The sequence below is a fragment of the Camarhynchus parvulus genome, chromosome 5 (assembly GCF_901933205.1).
Source record: "Camarhynchus parvulus chromosome 5, STF_HiC, whole genome shotgun sequence".
Taxonomy (NCBI): Eukaryota; Metazoa; Chordata; class Aves; order Passeriformes; family Thraupidae; genus Camarhynchus; species Camarhynchus parvulus.
Window position 1 is genome coordinate 49,713,990 of NC_044575.1, and position 15,565 is coordinate 49,729,554.

General features: G+C 42.5%; 1 protein-coding gene across 1 annotated transcript in view; it reads left to right on the forward strand.

Moving 5' to 3' along the window:
* The first annotated feature begins 520 nt into the window (after nucleotides 1-520).
* The window catches only part of EVL (Enah/Vasp-like), a 120,665-nt gene continuing 105,620 nt past the window's right edge, over nucleotides 521-15,565 (forward strand). Inside the window, 1 exon segment of the mRNA XM_030949393.1 lies at nucleotides 521-648. Coding sequence (XP_030805253.1) covers nucleotides 626-648 — 23 coding nt within the window. The 5' untranslated portion in view covers nucleotides 521-625.

Below are 15,565 nucleotides of genomic sequence, written 5' to 3' on the forward strand. Positions count from 1 at the left end.
TGAGTTCAGGGCTGAAGGAGTTAAAGTGGTTGGGAATAGACTACAGAGGAAATGATTTCTAGCAGATAAACTACTTTAAATGTTCTGGCATTCATGGAAGGGGAGGTTTGTGGATGCAGTCTTTTGTTCCATCACTGATGGTTTAGATGAATAAAAACAGACTAAAATATCACTACAAGGTAAGAAAACCAGCTTGAATGGGCCTAATTAATCTCTTTGGTTACAATATATATTTACTTTTTTTTATTATCCTCTGCTTGCACTTGCTGATTTTGATGTAGCATGTGAATGATAATTTAGCTGTGAAGCCTGTCGTGTACCATATTTGACTTATTTGGCTCGAATAATGAAGATATCAGCCTGTATTCTTGGAGTATACTGCATTAATCAGACTTGCAGGAATGATCACATGGTACTCTATCGCCTTTTCCTGTTAGCTGCTGCTTGTCAGCAGCTGGCTGAGCTGTAGGCTGCAGGCCAGTATCTGCATACCCTTTCTCCTCAGAATATTCCAAATATACTGTCTCGTCATTATGCATTTTGCTGCAGTTTGACAAACTAAATGGTCCTCTGGACGTTAAGAAGATTATTTTCAATTTCAGAGCATTTGTGTAGTTGCTAGGCCATGTATGCATTTGAAGAATTCAGGTAGGCTCTCTGTTTTATCCATCAGTGTGCTCGGTTTTTGTTCTCACAAGGTTTTTGCTGTGTAATGTCAGTCAGCTCTACAGTTAGCTCTTCAATGTGCCGATATTTATTGTGTTTTATAATCTCTGCCCTGTGCATGGGGAGAAGTGCTTGGAGGGTTCGTTGCAGGTAACGGGAGCTTAACTGCATGATGAAGTGCAAAGCTGGGTAATTGATTATATCTTGCACAAATTTCATGGCCATGCAGCCAGAGACAGCGAGTGCAGGGTAGTTATAAATATAAACCAGAAAATGTTCTCTTTAAAAGGGTCTTTGCTATTTTTAGTTCTGGAGAATCTGACAGATGCTCCTTCAAGATAAAATACTGATGGTGATAAAGAAGGGAAAATTGATGCTTGGATTGTACATAGGATTATATTTTATGCTGCTGCAGAGTATACATGTCTTTTTCATAACCTTGTAGCTGCAGAATTCCTTATGAATTATATTTAAAATAAGAATATTTTTTTGTTTGTAGGGGTTGGTTTGTAGTTTGCAAACATTTGAACAACTGTGATTGTTAGAATATAAAATTAGCCCTTTTTATTTGATATTGGTTCTGCTCAGTATTGCCTCTGCCCCTGTCCTCCTCCATCCCCACCCCCAGTATAACTCCATCCTTATGCAAGTATTGAGGTCTTTTAAAACCCCAACAGATAATTGAAAACATGAAATAGAATTTCTACCCTTGCTAACAGAAAATTATTTTCCTATGCAGTTTGGGACTAGAAAAAATTCTGGTCAGTAGTTGTGGGGTAGGGAGTATCTCACTTTTTGTGAAAAAATGTTTTGCTTAATGTGATCAGTTGTTGTAACTTGTGTTATACAATTGACCAGATAAAATGGTGACAATGTTGAAACAGCACTAGGCATCACCCTGTGATACGTTTGTCTGTATATCGTTATTATAATGTATCTTAAAAATATCTTTCTTTTTGAGTAAAAAAAATGGATTGTTTGACCAAGTATGTAACTAGAGGAGATGATGGATTCTCTTTCTATGCACAATGTGCATTCTTTATCAAATACCTTAAAATGAAACTTTCCACCCTCAGATTAGATATTTTTAACATTATTCTGCCTTTTGTTAGGCAGATTTATTGGCAATTTCCATTATTTTGTGACTTGCTGCTCAGTTCTGTGTGTGAGTGGTGGCAAAAGCAGCAAAAGCAGGTACAGGACACCCCCACTCCCCAAAATATTCTGATTCCAGCTGCAAGGGCTAAGGGGAACCAGGCTGACTGTGTGTATTCTTCCTGTTGTGAAATGCAGCATGAATGCTGTCTGAGGGGAAAGATTTTACTGGAAGACTAGATAATGCTGTGTAACTGCTGTTGTCAGGGCTGTGAGGAGATGCTTGGAATCTTGACATTGCTGATTGTGGGCAGTAAATTAAGGTGCAAATGGGCCCCAAACTTACTGTGCCACTTACTGTGCCCACAGAGTTGTTTGTATTTCTGCCAGTTCATTGGGTCCTATTCTTAATTGAGTGAAATACTCAATCAATCTACAATGAGGAAAAAAAAGAAGGATGTTTTTAAAATTCTGCTTTTAAAGCCTTAGTTGTCTTTCAGTGGCTTTCCTAGACATCTTGGGCCAGAAGGACACCTAGTTTTGTGGCAAGAATGGCCAAATGCTGATTACACACCCATTAGGCTTATTAAATTATGTGTCATCCTCTCTTAGACTTGATTTGAAAACAGTATTAACATTTGATGGGCAGACTGCTAGACATTTTCTTTTAAATTTTGCACTGGTAGGGTTGGTGTTTCTGTATAGCAGCATTTAAATGGCATTTATTTTATTGGGAATTTCCATGGAGTTTTGTTGAGGTTGCATCTGCATGTTGATGGGTTTTTTTCAATGGTATGATTATTCTTGTGCCTGTGGCTATTTTATATTGTGATGGCATCAAAACAAATCTTGCAAGGTAAAGATTAAAAAGAGGTCTAGTTGAGCAGTGAGGTGGGAGCCTCCCTGCCATGGGCTCCTGGAAGCAACGTGGCTGTAGCAGCAGAGGGCACTCTGGTCCAAGGGCCCCAGCTCCAGGCTTGCCCCACTCTCTTTTAAGGGTCCCTGTCTTCCATGTGGCCAAAACACAGGCTTGCACTCATCTCCCACCTTGGCTTTCACCTGAAGTGGATGCTCATGTGTGTGTGCTGCAGCAGCAGGGCTGTTTCCATCCTCCAGTGCACCCACAGGCCTTGAGCACCCAAGTGTCCCCAGATCACCCATCCTGCTGATCCCATCACTGCCTCCTCATGCACACCCATCTCAGTGATCCCATCAGTGCCCGCTCATGCACACCCATCCTGCTGATCCCATCACTGCCTCCTCATGCACACCCATCTCAGTGATCCCATCAGTGCCTGCTCATGCACACCCATCCTGCTGATCCCGTCACTGCCTGCTCATGCACACCCATCCTGCTGATCCCATCACTGCCTCCTCATGCGCACCCATCCTGGTGATCCCATCCTGGTGATCTCAGCAGTGCCTGCTCATGCACACCCATCCTGGTGATCCCAGCAGTGCCTCCTCATGCACACCCATCCTGGTGATCTCAGCAGTGCCTGCTCATGCACACCCATCCTGGTGATCCCAGCAGTGCCTCCTCATGCACACCCATCCTGGTGATCTCAGCAGTGCCTGCTGATGCACACCCATCCTGCTGATCCCATCCTGCTGATCCCATCAATGCCTGCTCTTGCGTACCCATCCTGGAGATCCCAGCAGTGCCTGCTCTTGCACACCCAACCAAGACATCTCTCTGTGTTACTCTGCTCTTTTTTTTCTGTCTCCACACTGGCCCTTCCAGACCTGCAGGACTCCCCAGCAGGGTGGTGCAGGCTGTGGCACTCTGAGCCTATGCCGAGAGGCATCCCTGCAATCAGGGCACCCAGCTTCCCCCAATTTCACTTCGATGCAGCCATCTTCACTTCTCTGGTGAAATGGTGCCAGGTTATTTTTATGAAGTGTTAAGCAGCTGCTGGACCTCTCTGAAGAAATGTCTCACTTAAAGACTGTAAGTGACTCTGGTGTATTGTTTGTGAAAAACTTATTTGTAAAGCCCTTTGGGATGAAATCTTTCCTGTGTGGTTACTGGCTGGATAAAGAGAGATTTAAGCCTCTGAAAAATAGGGAGTAAATCCATAGAATAATCTCACAGCTTCTTGTATCAGCCAAGCTTGGTTTATCTCTGTCTTGGAAAGAACCTAATATCCCCTGAAAACTTTGCTTTTAAAGCAGGGTTAATGGAGCTAAGCCCCTTCTCAGTCCATATGGGCTTCTGGTTTCTGTGAGCTATGGGTTGGGCCCATTTTATTGCTGATTCCTGCACTGTCTTCATAAAACCCCAGAGCTCACATACATTTGGGCTATAATTGGAGGCAGGATTGTCCATAAGCTGTGCTTTTATGACCACACTGCTGTAAGATGACTTTGCACGTGAAGCCATCAGGAGGATGGTGCACTAGGCCACGAGCAGCACTCCTCATTTGGTATCTTCCACCCAGATTTAGCTCTCTAGTGGCAGAACACAAATGCATTTTCTTTTCTTTTGTTGCTATGCCTTTATCTTTCTGGGATGTTACTTAGTATTCTTCGCAGTGAGCTGGTGTCTGTCTATTTCTGCTACACCGCCCACCACAGCATCGCAGTATTTTTAACTACATCTCCTGTTCCCCCATCCAAAGAGCACAACTGAGAATGCTACAGGAAGGAAGATGAGTCTCTCAAAAGAGAGAGCTGGCTCTGAATAGAGGAACTGAAACCCACCGATGAATAGAAAGCAGAGCTCAGCATGAACATGGAGCATTTTGGTGCACGGAGAGCCTCTCATCTGCTGATCCCCAAAGCAACAGCAGCAGTAGAAGATGTCCTCTGGGAGCAGGTGATCCCCGATGGGGAGATGAAGGCATTGAGTTTATTGTGCCCACAAGCATTTCATGGCTGAGTTTAGCTGCACAGTTGGATAAGCACACAGGAATTGTGATGTTTAAGCTGCATTTGCTGCTGCCAAGAAAAAAAAAAACCCTGAATATGCCAAATTAGTGAAGAATTTTGGTTTTAACATGATTCTGCAAAAGTGAATTCTCATGGCAGGTGCCCACCAATTGCCTGGTCTGACTTTGAGTGCAGCATTCTCCTCTCTCTGGTGACCAATAAAAGGACACAAGGAAATGGTGTGAAGCTGCATCAGGGGAAGTTCACACTGGACTTTAGGAAAACATTCTTCACTGAGAGGGTGGTGGGTCACTGGAACAGTTCCCCAGGGAAGTGGTCACAGTACCAAACCCGTCAGAGTTCAAGGAGTGCCTGGACAATGCTCTTAGTCTTATGGTTTAGTTCTTGGTAGTCCTGCAAGGAGCAGGAAATTTGGTTCAGTGATACTTATGGTTCCCTTCTAACATGAGATAGTCTGTGATTCTGTAATTTCACTGCTGACAGTTTAGGTGTCTCCAGGGTACCTGGCATGTTTATTAAAGACCTGTATAAAGGACAAGCATGATCATTTTGTAAAGATGGATGTTAGAGTAAAAGGCACGTGACTTTTCCTTCCCCCTTCCCCAACAAGCAGTAAGATGATTTGTCGAAGGGACAAAAGGCTGGTTCTGTGAGGGGATGCAGGCCTGTCTCCAGTAGCTTTTCCTGCTGGAAATTCCTAAGAAGAAGGCCTTTTAAATAATCCCTGTTTTCAGAAGTGACACTGAATAATGAAGTTTGAATAGCCAAGCAGCTTTAGGAAGCTGTAGGTGAGGTGCCAGCCAGTATGGCTTCACTAAGAGTGAATTGTCCCTGACAAATACAGAAACCTTCTGCAGTGAGGTTACAGTGTTGGTGGAGAAGGGAGGAATGACTGTCATCATCTGCCTGGATTTGTGCCAAATGTTTGACACTGTCCTGCACAACACCCCTGACTCTAAACTGGAGAGACAACTGACAGATGGACAACTCGAGGGTTGAGAAATTGGCTGGGTGGTCACACTCAAAGAGCTGTGGTCAGCAGCTTGATGTGAGAGTGGACACCAGTGCTGAGTGACGTGTGGTGCTCTCGGGGGCCAGTGTTGGAATTGGCACTGTTCACACATTTGTTGGCAGCGTGGACAGTGGGATTGAGCACACCCTCAGTGGGTTTGCCAATGACACCAAGCTGTGTGGTGCAGACAGCCCACTGGAGGGAAGGGACCTTGACACACTTGAGAAGTGGATCCATGTGGACTTCACGAAGGTCAGGGCAATCCCAAGAATATGGAGGTGTCCCTGGCAGGGAGGTTGGAACTAGATGATCTTTAAGGTCCCTCCCAACTGAAACTATTCTATGACTCTGTGACTGTAGAAAAGGATTTCTGTTCCTTGCTGCAAGAAATAGGATACTATTGATGAGTAAGAAGCATCAGGAGAGTTGCCAAAAGACTATTTCAAGTTGCTACAGGTGTTGTAGAGGTGTAATGGGATTGCAGCGCTACAGAGAAGTGGAACACATTGTTGTTCCAAGTTGGTGACTCTGACCTTCCAGGTTAGATGGAGCAGCTAGTGAAAAACACACCAAATGGTGGAGTTAATCTTTTCTGACGAGAGGGGAAAAATGTGAGGAGCAATTGTTTCTGAGTTCAAAGGGTGTTAAATGAAAGGGAGAAAGCAGGTTTAAAATGGAGAAAATTCAAGGATGGTATCTTGGCAGACCATAATTAGTTGCAGGATCTTCTGACCTGCATAGCTGAACTCTCCAATTGTATATCATCTTCAAAATATCCTGTAGGTGCTTAATAAATAACCACAAATATGTGAGCCTGGAAGCTGCAGGCTGGCCAAATCTCTGCTTGCTCAGTGCTTTCTCTGCCACAAAGTGTCCACCAGTGAACCACTAGCTGCTCGTGTTCCTCCCTTCTGTCCTCACATGGATACACACAAATTCACAGAATCATGGAATGGTTTGGGCTGAAGGGACCTTAAAGAGCGACTAGTTCCAATCCCCAGCCACGGGCAGGGACACCTCCCACTAGACCAGGTTACTCAAAACAACATCCAACCTGGCCTTGAGCACTTCCAGGGATGGGGCAGCCACAGCTTCTCTGGACAGCCTGTGCCAGTGCCTCACCACCCTCACCGTGAAGAATTTCTTCCTGATACCTGATCTAAACATCCCCTCTTTCAGCCTGAAGCCCTTCTCCCTTGTCCTATCACTCCATGCCCTTGTAGAAAGACCCTCTCCCTGTTGCTTGAAGCCCCTTTAGGTTCTGGAAGGTGCTGCAAGGTCTCCCCAGAGACTTCTCCAGGCTGAGCAACCCCAATTCTCTCAGCCTGTCTTTGGAGGAGAGGTGCTCCAGCTCTTGAATGATCTTCACGGCCTCCTCTGGACTCTCCCAAGAGGCTGATGTCCTTCTTATGCTGGGAGCCTCAGAGCTGAACATGAAACTTGGTGGAAACACATTGTTGAGACAGAAGTTTTTGATTATCTATAGGAATTGGCAAGTTGTTCAATATTCAAATGTGAGTATTCCATATGATGCATCTCATCAGAGAAAATGCAGAAGCCTGGGTGGCAAATTATGGTCCCAATGAGATCTGTAACACCCTTTACATAATCCTTCACCCTTCATTTTGTGACTGAGAGACTAAATTTTTTTTTCAAAAACAAATTTGCGCTAAATTAAAAAAGGAGGAAAAGGAACTGGTTTTGCATTATTCTTTTGCTGAAGGTGATTGCCTCAAATCTGCTCTTTGGTATTGGAAATTGATTTTAGATCCTTGGATTTTGGACAGTTGTTATTTATCCACACAAGGCATATACCCTGAGGAAATGTTGCTTCCTTAAACAGCAGATTGAATCAAATGTTTTTGCTGACATATTTTTCCCTGTGACAACTGACACTGCAGTTGCCACATATTTCAGTGGTTTAGCACAGAGGCATTTGAAGAGGAGAGAAATGCTTCTAAGAAAGTAATGTGAGAATGCTGTTGCTGGAAATGAAGATAAGCACACACTATTCTCATAGTGGCTATGTTGAAATATTTCTACTGAAGAGGAACATAGAGACTCTTTGTTAGAGGTGGTGGAGTCAGGTTTGGCCAGATTTTAAGGGGCAAAAAAATCTAATGCTTGGGCATATAATCTTATCCCAAATATAAATATGAAAGGAGACTTATCCCAGGATATTCATTGGACTGGAGGAGCTCCACTGTCTATGTAGGAGGTAATTTCCAGTCACAGTTAAATCAGTGTAAATTGTCTATGGTGTGTGTATTTAGTGCCTTAAACAGGGGGCTGTCTGTGGAAGAGTGTTCCCTTCTTTTCTCCTGTTGAACTGCAAGCCCTACAGAGTCTCACTGGTGCCAAAGGCTAGGTTCAGCTACCTGAGATCTGCAGTGCAATTCATTTCCAAACCCAAGGAATTTCCTCTCTGTTCCCTTTGCCTTCTAGGCATGATAACCTGTTTTTGCATTTTTGTCTTGTCTCTCTCATCTCCAAAACATGTTTATCCCCTTCTCCCTTTTTTAACGCTCTCTCATCTCCAAAACATGTTTAGCCCCCCCTCCTTTTTTTAACCAACCTTGTGGTAATATTTGCAAACAAGAAGTGTCTGCTGTTGTTTAATGAGGATCCAGACACACTTTTCAGAACTGAAGGTAGTTATCAAGGCCCATGGAAATTGATGTCAATCTTTAAAATTAAAACAAACACGAGTACAGATGGCTTCTTCAAATAACAGAATTTATGATAATTTTTAAATCCACCTATGGGCATCCTTTAGAGCAAGTCATTCTCAGTCCTGTGTTTGCTAAGCCTAAGTATGAAGTCTATAAAGATTTGAAGTATTTCAGCTGAACTTTCATGGAAAACAGCTGCTGCCCACTGCTTCCTACCTGCAGTGCCTGCTTCATGGGGGTGGATGCTTGGTGTCAATATCCTGGTGTCTCCCAGAGATGCTCATTTTCTCTGTCCCTGTCCATATTTTCAGCTAGAGAACAGCGTGGATGTCCAAATCCCCTCTTGACTTTTCTTGTGCAACAAGGCCAAATGGATAAAATTGCTGGTCTTGTTATTTCTGCTATTCATAAGGTAGGTACAGGGTATGGGGGCTTCTTCCTATGATCCATTTTAATCCTTGTGGTGTGAAGCCTCAGACTAACTTCCCATTAAATTTGTCCATGGGAGGGAAAGAGACAGGGAAAAGAACAGGCTGAAAAGAAATAAAAAGAGAGAAAGACAGGTAAAAATTTAGGGAAAGAGATGATTTAAACTTTTTTTTCAGACTGAAGGAGGGTTTTAAATCAAAAGGCTCATTCTTTCTTCAGACTCTAAAAATTTTTATAATAAAAGAAGTATTCCTGCCAGCTTTGCATCCAGACTGCCTTTGCTTCATGAGACAGCACTTTTTGATGCCATTTCATGTAGTTAACACTGTTCTGCCCAGCCATCACAGCTAAACTGCTGTTTGCCAAGGAGCTGTTTCTTATAAAGTGATGTTAAAATGGGAGTAAAGATAAGACTCTTTTGGACATGCATTGCAAATTATTTGAGATCAAAGTCACATTCTTGTTTTAATTGGGGAATGGAAATCTAAGAACCATATTTCAAAAATGAAGAAAAATGCATTTTACATGGATCAGATTTTCACAAGAGCATGTATTGGCTCTGATTATTCCAGGGAGGAGGACCAGCTGGATGCTATTTATGTAGAAAATTGGCCTTTGTCTTGAAGGGCTCACATAGATGTGGAGTGTTTGAATTATTTGAAAGTTTCTGTTTGTTTTTCAGTGATGAAGAGTGTGGAAAATGTGATTCTAAGTTTGCCTGTGTGTATTGCAGAATGAGGGGAGCAGACATTTTGGCCCTAGCGCTGCTGTATGGTGCAGCTGGACTGGTCCTGTTATGGTACTGGGACAATTTTGTTGCAAGAGAAGCAGCAAAGGATTTAGGAATCCTAAGTACTAGTAATATAAAGGATGGGGAAAAACCCACCACCATGACTTTTGGAAAAGGATCAATCTCAAAGCTTGAGGATGAGACTTCAAAGACTCTACTGGCTTGTTAGGCAAGATTATTAGTACTAATAAGAGGTAATGCTCTCATGTCAGTAGCTCCCCTATGGTAATTTTTAACTACTCCATATAACCAATGGCATTTTCAAAGCTCACTCAGACAGAACAAGCTCATTAAACAGAGATAGGCATTTATTTAAACTATTTATAAAGTTCAGTGTGTAAGGGAGAAGAAAGAAAACGTGTTATTAAAGAAGAAGGTGAAAATGAATTACCCAGAGGGTACAGCCCATGTAAGGTATCTCTGTAATTTGACATGAAAATGGTGCCTGATTTACTAGAGAAAATCCTGACATTGCTGACCAAGATGTAACAATATCCTACTTTAGAAGGTCGAAGTAAGAGAAAAATCAATCCTGAAATACAATGTGATTTCCTTGCATCAAGCCTTAGGAAGCGGAGGGGTTTGTTCAGAGGGGACACAGTACACTTGCCATCACCTCAGCTCCCACTGCAGTTCTGCTGCTTTCAGATACAATTTTCTCTCCCCAGAAAGGGTCACATCTGTGCCTGCAAGTGCACAAGCATTGGGTGTGGGTGTGAGCTCAGTCCCTGCAGCTTCCCACGTTCCTCCTGAGCTCCAGGCACACTTGTATGCTCTGGGTCTGCACCAGGATAACCTCAGCTGCCAAATACTGGGGATTTCAGCAGGCTGCTCTTGTGTGTGGGTGGGGGGAAGGCAAGGGGTCAGACACGGACTGGTTTTCCCTGTAGATGCAGAATTTGGCTCTTGAGGTCTGGAATGTGTTTTCCTTTGCTTTTTTGGCTTATTCTGTCTGAAGCATCTGAGGTTGGTCTGTCTGGCCTGGTGATGCCAAGGATGAGAGCCTGAGCTCTGCCTTACTGTCACACACAGGGATTGACACCTTTGGGGTCCCACCAAACCCCAAGAGCCTGATACCATCTTACTTCTTGGGGCTTCAGCCCATCACCTTCCCCAGCATGTGTTGTGATCCAAGTACAGCACTCAGCTGGCCATCCTTCACCAAAATGCACTTTCTCAGAATTTCTGAGGTTTTCAAATCTTTATAGTCAATTTGTATGCTTCTAAATTACACGTTTAAATTAAAACAACTAATCTACAAACTGCTGCATCTTTTAGTTGTTTCTCTGTACTCCAAAAGGATGATACCAAGACTTTTGGTGGGTGCCATGAATAGGAAGTTGAATTTTAAGAATGCATTTTGAGATATATCTCCTGATTTATAGAGTCTGTCTGGGAGAGGAGCTGTTGAGAAAATCGAATGCAAGGGAAGCAAAACCATTTCATTGTGTTACTACGTAGGAAAAATGCACTGTACTGCAGATTTGCACTTGTGGTTTAAGGTGATGATGAGCAGAAAGCATATTTCCAGGACTTTCTTTGTGAGCAGATTACTTAAACCCAGATTCCTTCAGATGTCTGAGCTCAGTCAAGGAAGCATTAAGAAAAAGAGTCAGCAACTTGACTAAGACTGCTCACTGAAACCTTTATAAAACTTTAAAGAAGGCAATGAAGCAAGGACTAGATGTAGATGGGTGTGGAAAATAGCTGTGGGGACAGGTGTTGCTTGTCAGTTTGAGTTTGACTCCGATGTTCAAGGCAAGCGGGGACAGAGCTGCTGGGGAAGTGGGGCAGTGCAGGTGCACTGGCTTGGCTGGAACTGCACCTCTCACTGCAATCCCCAGAAATACACATCACAGGAAGCCATCCATCCAGGAACTTGGGCTGGAGGAGTCAGCTGGGTTTCCTTAGTTGATGTCCAGCATGCTGACTTTAGTCTGAAGTCCCAAATCACTGTAAATTCAAGGGGAGATAGATCTGACAGGGTATCAAATCTGTGCTCTAGAGCTGAGTATTTTTCTTTAACACTGGGATTTAATGCAGATGCTGCCAGGCACGGTACCTCTGTGCCCATGCATGTGGGGGGCTGTCTCCAGATCAGTTATTAAAGGCAGAGAAATTGAGGTACAGAGTGTCCTAAATCCTGGGAGTGGCACTGACGAATGAGATCCAAGCCCTGCTCTATGGCTCTCCCTTGTCCAAGGATGCCTTCCCTCTGAAACATAACTGTATGTGTATATATGTACATAAACACACTGAGATAGTTTTGTATGTGTGTTTCTATTTGTTCTATAAATGAAAGTTTGTATTATGTGAGCAATTTCCTTGAAATTTCCCTGCTGGGGTTGTGAGCATAGAGGATGGAGACAATGACACTTTGTTTTGATTTGTAGCCCAAATTACTGTGAACAGTGATTCAAGTGTGGCTTCTAGACAGGACTTATTTATATCTGTCCATTAGATTTGGGAAAAGGCTGCATGTTTATTTACACTACTGCAATTCAAATCTATTTGTCTGCTACACTTAATGACAGAATGTGTGGGCTTTTATATATATGGAGAGAGCTATTTATATACAGACATATTTAGGCAGAAAGCAAAGAATGATTTTTTTCATTAGTACATGATTTTAACAGGCAATACAAAAAGGGAATTTGGTGATAAACCTGCAAACTGTCAGATCAGAAGATACAAATCCCAGAGAAATAGGCATGGGAATATGACTGAGAAGGACTGTTCAAAGAAAAGCACATGAAAGTTAATAACAGCTGTTTTAAAGGTAAATATCAGAAAAATGCTGTCTTTGTAATGGTAATCACAATAGTGCTCATATAATAGTTAATAGTATCACTGTTTTTATGAGGAGCACAGAAATCCCAGAACACTTTAAAGATGTTCATCAAGTAACTCAGCGTTCTGGCAGAGATGTTAAAATGATCCCTACTTTGCTGTTAGTAGGAAAAGTAAGGTTAAATAAAATGCCAAAGGTCAGATTCCAGATTAGATGTGGTGCTGGGAATAGGGAACAGGCTCAGACTCTTTCAACCCATGGGCTTAATCCAAATGTTTGAAATGGGAAGACCTTGCCATGTTGGGAATTCACATTTGAGATCACTCTTCAGAAAGCTGGTTGTCTTCTACTTTTGTCTTTTTTCTGCAGTGGAAATGAGTCCCACTTTCAGCCATGAGAGGATTAGTAGTGCTGTGGATGCAGTTGTGCAGATGTCTGGGATGAGCTTCATTTCTCCCAACTCTGAATGTCTCCATCCAGGCTGGTCCCTGTGGGCTCCTTGTGTAATCAATGGAGAGAAAGAACTGCTGCTAACGTGATTCATCTGACCTGTTTTAGCCACCTACTTTAGGAGTAGATGAACCATGCTCTATAAGCACTTTTATTTCTTCTGATTTTAAGGGAGTCCAACTGAAGAACTGACACTTAGAGGTTGTCTGGACTGGACAAAGTGAAGCAGAACTCAGAACTGAGTGTAAGAGGCTCTGATATTTTGTCTGGCTCAAACTGTGGCTTACCTTTAGGAGTTTATCTTTTTTATACTGGGATTTTGCATGTGTCACTTTTCAGTTTATCTTCTTTATTTCACCTTCTGGCCCATGTTTTAATGTTCATTAGATTTAACTGCAGTTTTGGAGTACAAACATGGGAATCACCCAGGTACTGTCTTACTGACTTGGGTGAGACCACAGCTTTGAATTCAGTTTAGTGCTTGAATGCATCTCTTTATTCCAGGAAATGGAGCAAATAAACTCCCTTGTAAAACATGATGTTAGTCAAGACAGAACTTGACTCCTGATTGGGGTACAAGCACCTCTTCCAACAATATCACCTACTGCCCTGTTATAGGGAGCATTTTAGGGGTTCAGTTCATTGTTATCCTGATTCTTACCAAATCCCCTGGGATGTCCTTTTTCTTTCAGTTTAAATTCTCCTATTTGGAATGCAGTGCGTGTGATGCTTACACAGCCATCTGAAGACCACTTCTGCAGGGGTACCCAAAGCACTACTGCATCAGTATCCTTAGGTTAATGTGCTCCTGTGTATCCATACAGGCTGTCTGTAAAATCCCTCTCTCTGTGTTAAGTTGTATGATGTGCCCTGTGATTTTGTTGTGCTTTGGCTTGATTATGTATATGTAATAGTACCCAAACCACTGAAATTCTGTGCTGTCATGAAGCTTTCCAAGGGAAAGATGTATTTAGAAGTCCAAAGACTTCTGTTCCTGAACAGTAAAACCCATCCAGATGAGGAAAACTGAGAATAGCTTCCTTCATGTTCTACCTATCTGCCCTTTGGAATACTGGAGAAGTTGTGGAGAGAATTGTAGGGGATTTCAGAAGGTTTCTGGTGTATTAAACACCTGAAACACAAAAGCAGATATGTCAAAGTGTATCTGATCTTCTCCTGGTCTGTGACTTACACTGACAGTGTGTAACTTTTGTCATCTCATTTGGGTGTTACTATCTTTATGCTTTGAATCAATTAATCTTTATGCTTTTAATCAATTAATCAATTAATGTAGCCGGGATAGCTGACATTTGCTTGAAACCACTTGTTTTTATGAAGTGCTTTGTTTTAAATGTCATCCTAGACCAGCCTGTTTTCGCTGGTGCAGTAGTTTGCTAACACTAAAAAGGAAATTCCCTTCAAGAAATAATCCCTGTGCTCCTCTTTACATGATTTTGTCAAAGCCTCAAACTGTTGTGCTTTTTGTAGAGTAGCTGGGGATGTTCTCCATGCAGTACTACTTTATTCCTGCACTGGATCTGGCTTATAATTCATTAACCATTGAAATAGCAAGAAATAAGGATGGACCTTAAACATGGTTCATGCTTTTTGCTCCAATAATAAATCCTTTGTCACAAGGATAACTGATGACTTTTTGTTTTAAAAGCTGAGCTCTGGGACAAGAAATCTCATATCCCTTCTTACACCTGACTACGCTTTTGCATCTCACTGCTCTGAGAGATACTGCTGTACACTGAGAAGTGCACATGAATATCCTGAGCTAATAGTTATTCCAACCAAGCCTATGTGGAACTAAAGGCTACAATTATCTACATGGCCCAGGAGCTGATCTCTTCTTCCCTGGCATTGCCAGCTGCAGAATGACTGAACCTGTAGTTTTCCTGGGGTATGCTTCTAAATGTCTTAGCAAATATTAAGCAGATGAATATATAAATAATGTTAAATCTTCCAGTGATAACATCTTTATTGCAATTATAAGGTGGCAGTTGCTGTTCCTTTAGTAAGGGAGGTTTGAGTTTTGGTTTTTCGTTTAATTTGGAAGTGAATTGATAATTCTCTTCTTGCCAACTGTGCCACATGAGACAATGAACTTCACAGTGAAATCTGACTATAATAAAACACATAATCTGTTTCACTTAGTTTTAAAGAAGGCAGTTGTTTAAAGCAGCTGGTGAAGTACACAGATGTTCTGGTTGAGGGCAATCCAATATTGAAATGGCATAATGTGGCAACAAACTCGCATTTTAAAATGAATGGCTGACAAAAGAAATATTTAGTTAAGCACCCTACCCTTAATTATAGTGGCAGATATTTTTCATCTGGAAGCATGTGTTCAAAAGGTGCTGAACACCCGAGCCTTCTTTCTGGCAGAAAATGCTGTGTTGCAGTTCCTTAAGACAGAAAAGATGCATTCACTGATTTGCTGGACTCAATTCCACTCTGTGAGTTTGCTGCCCGAGTCTGCTAGTGAAATGACAGTGGCTGTGCAAAGAGGCTTCACTCATCTGCAGACACAAGTGTTGTGAAGTCATATAAGAAAAGAAAGCCGAAGGTAAGGCTTGTGTCAGCGTCCTGCTCCTCTACAGGGACCAGCAGAGTTGAATTTTTAAGCTGGGATGGAGAGCAGCTGCCTCAGTGAGTTTCCTTGTGGAGGCATTTTGATCATAATATTTTACTCATCTTTGTGAATGCCTGCCCAGTGAAGCATGGAAGTGTTGGACTTTCTCTCCCCGCTGCAGAGGAGGAGG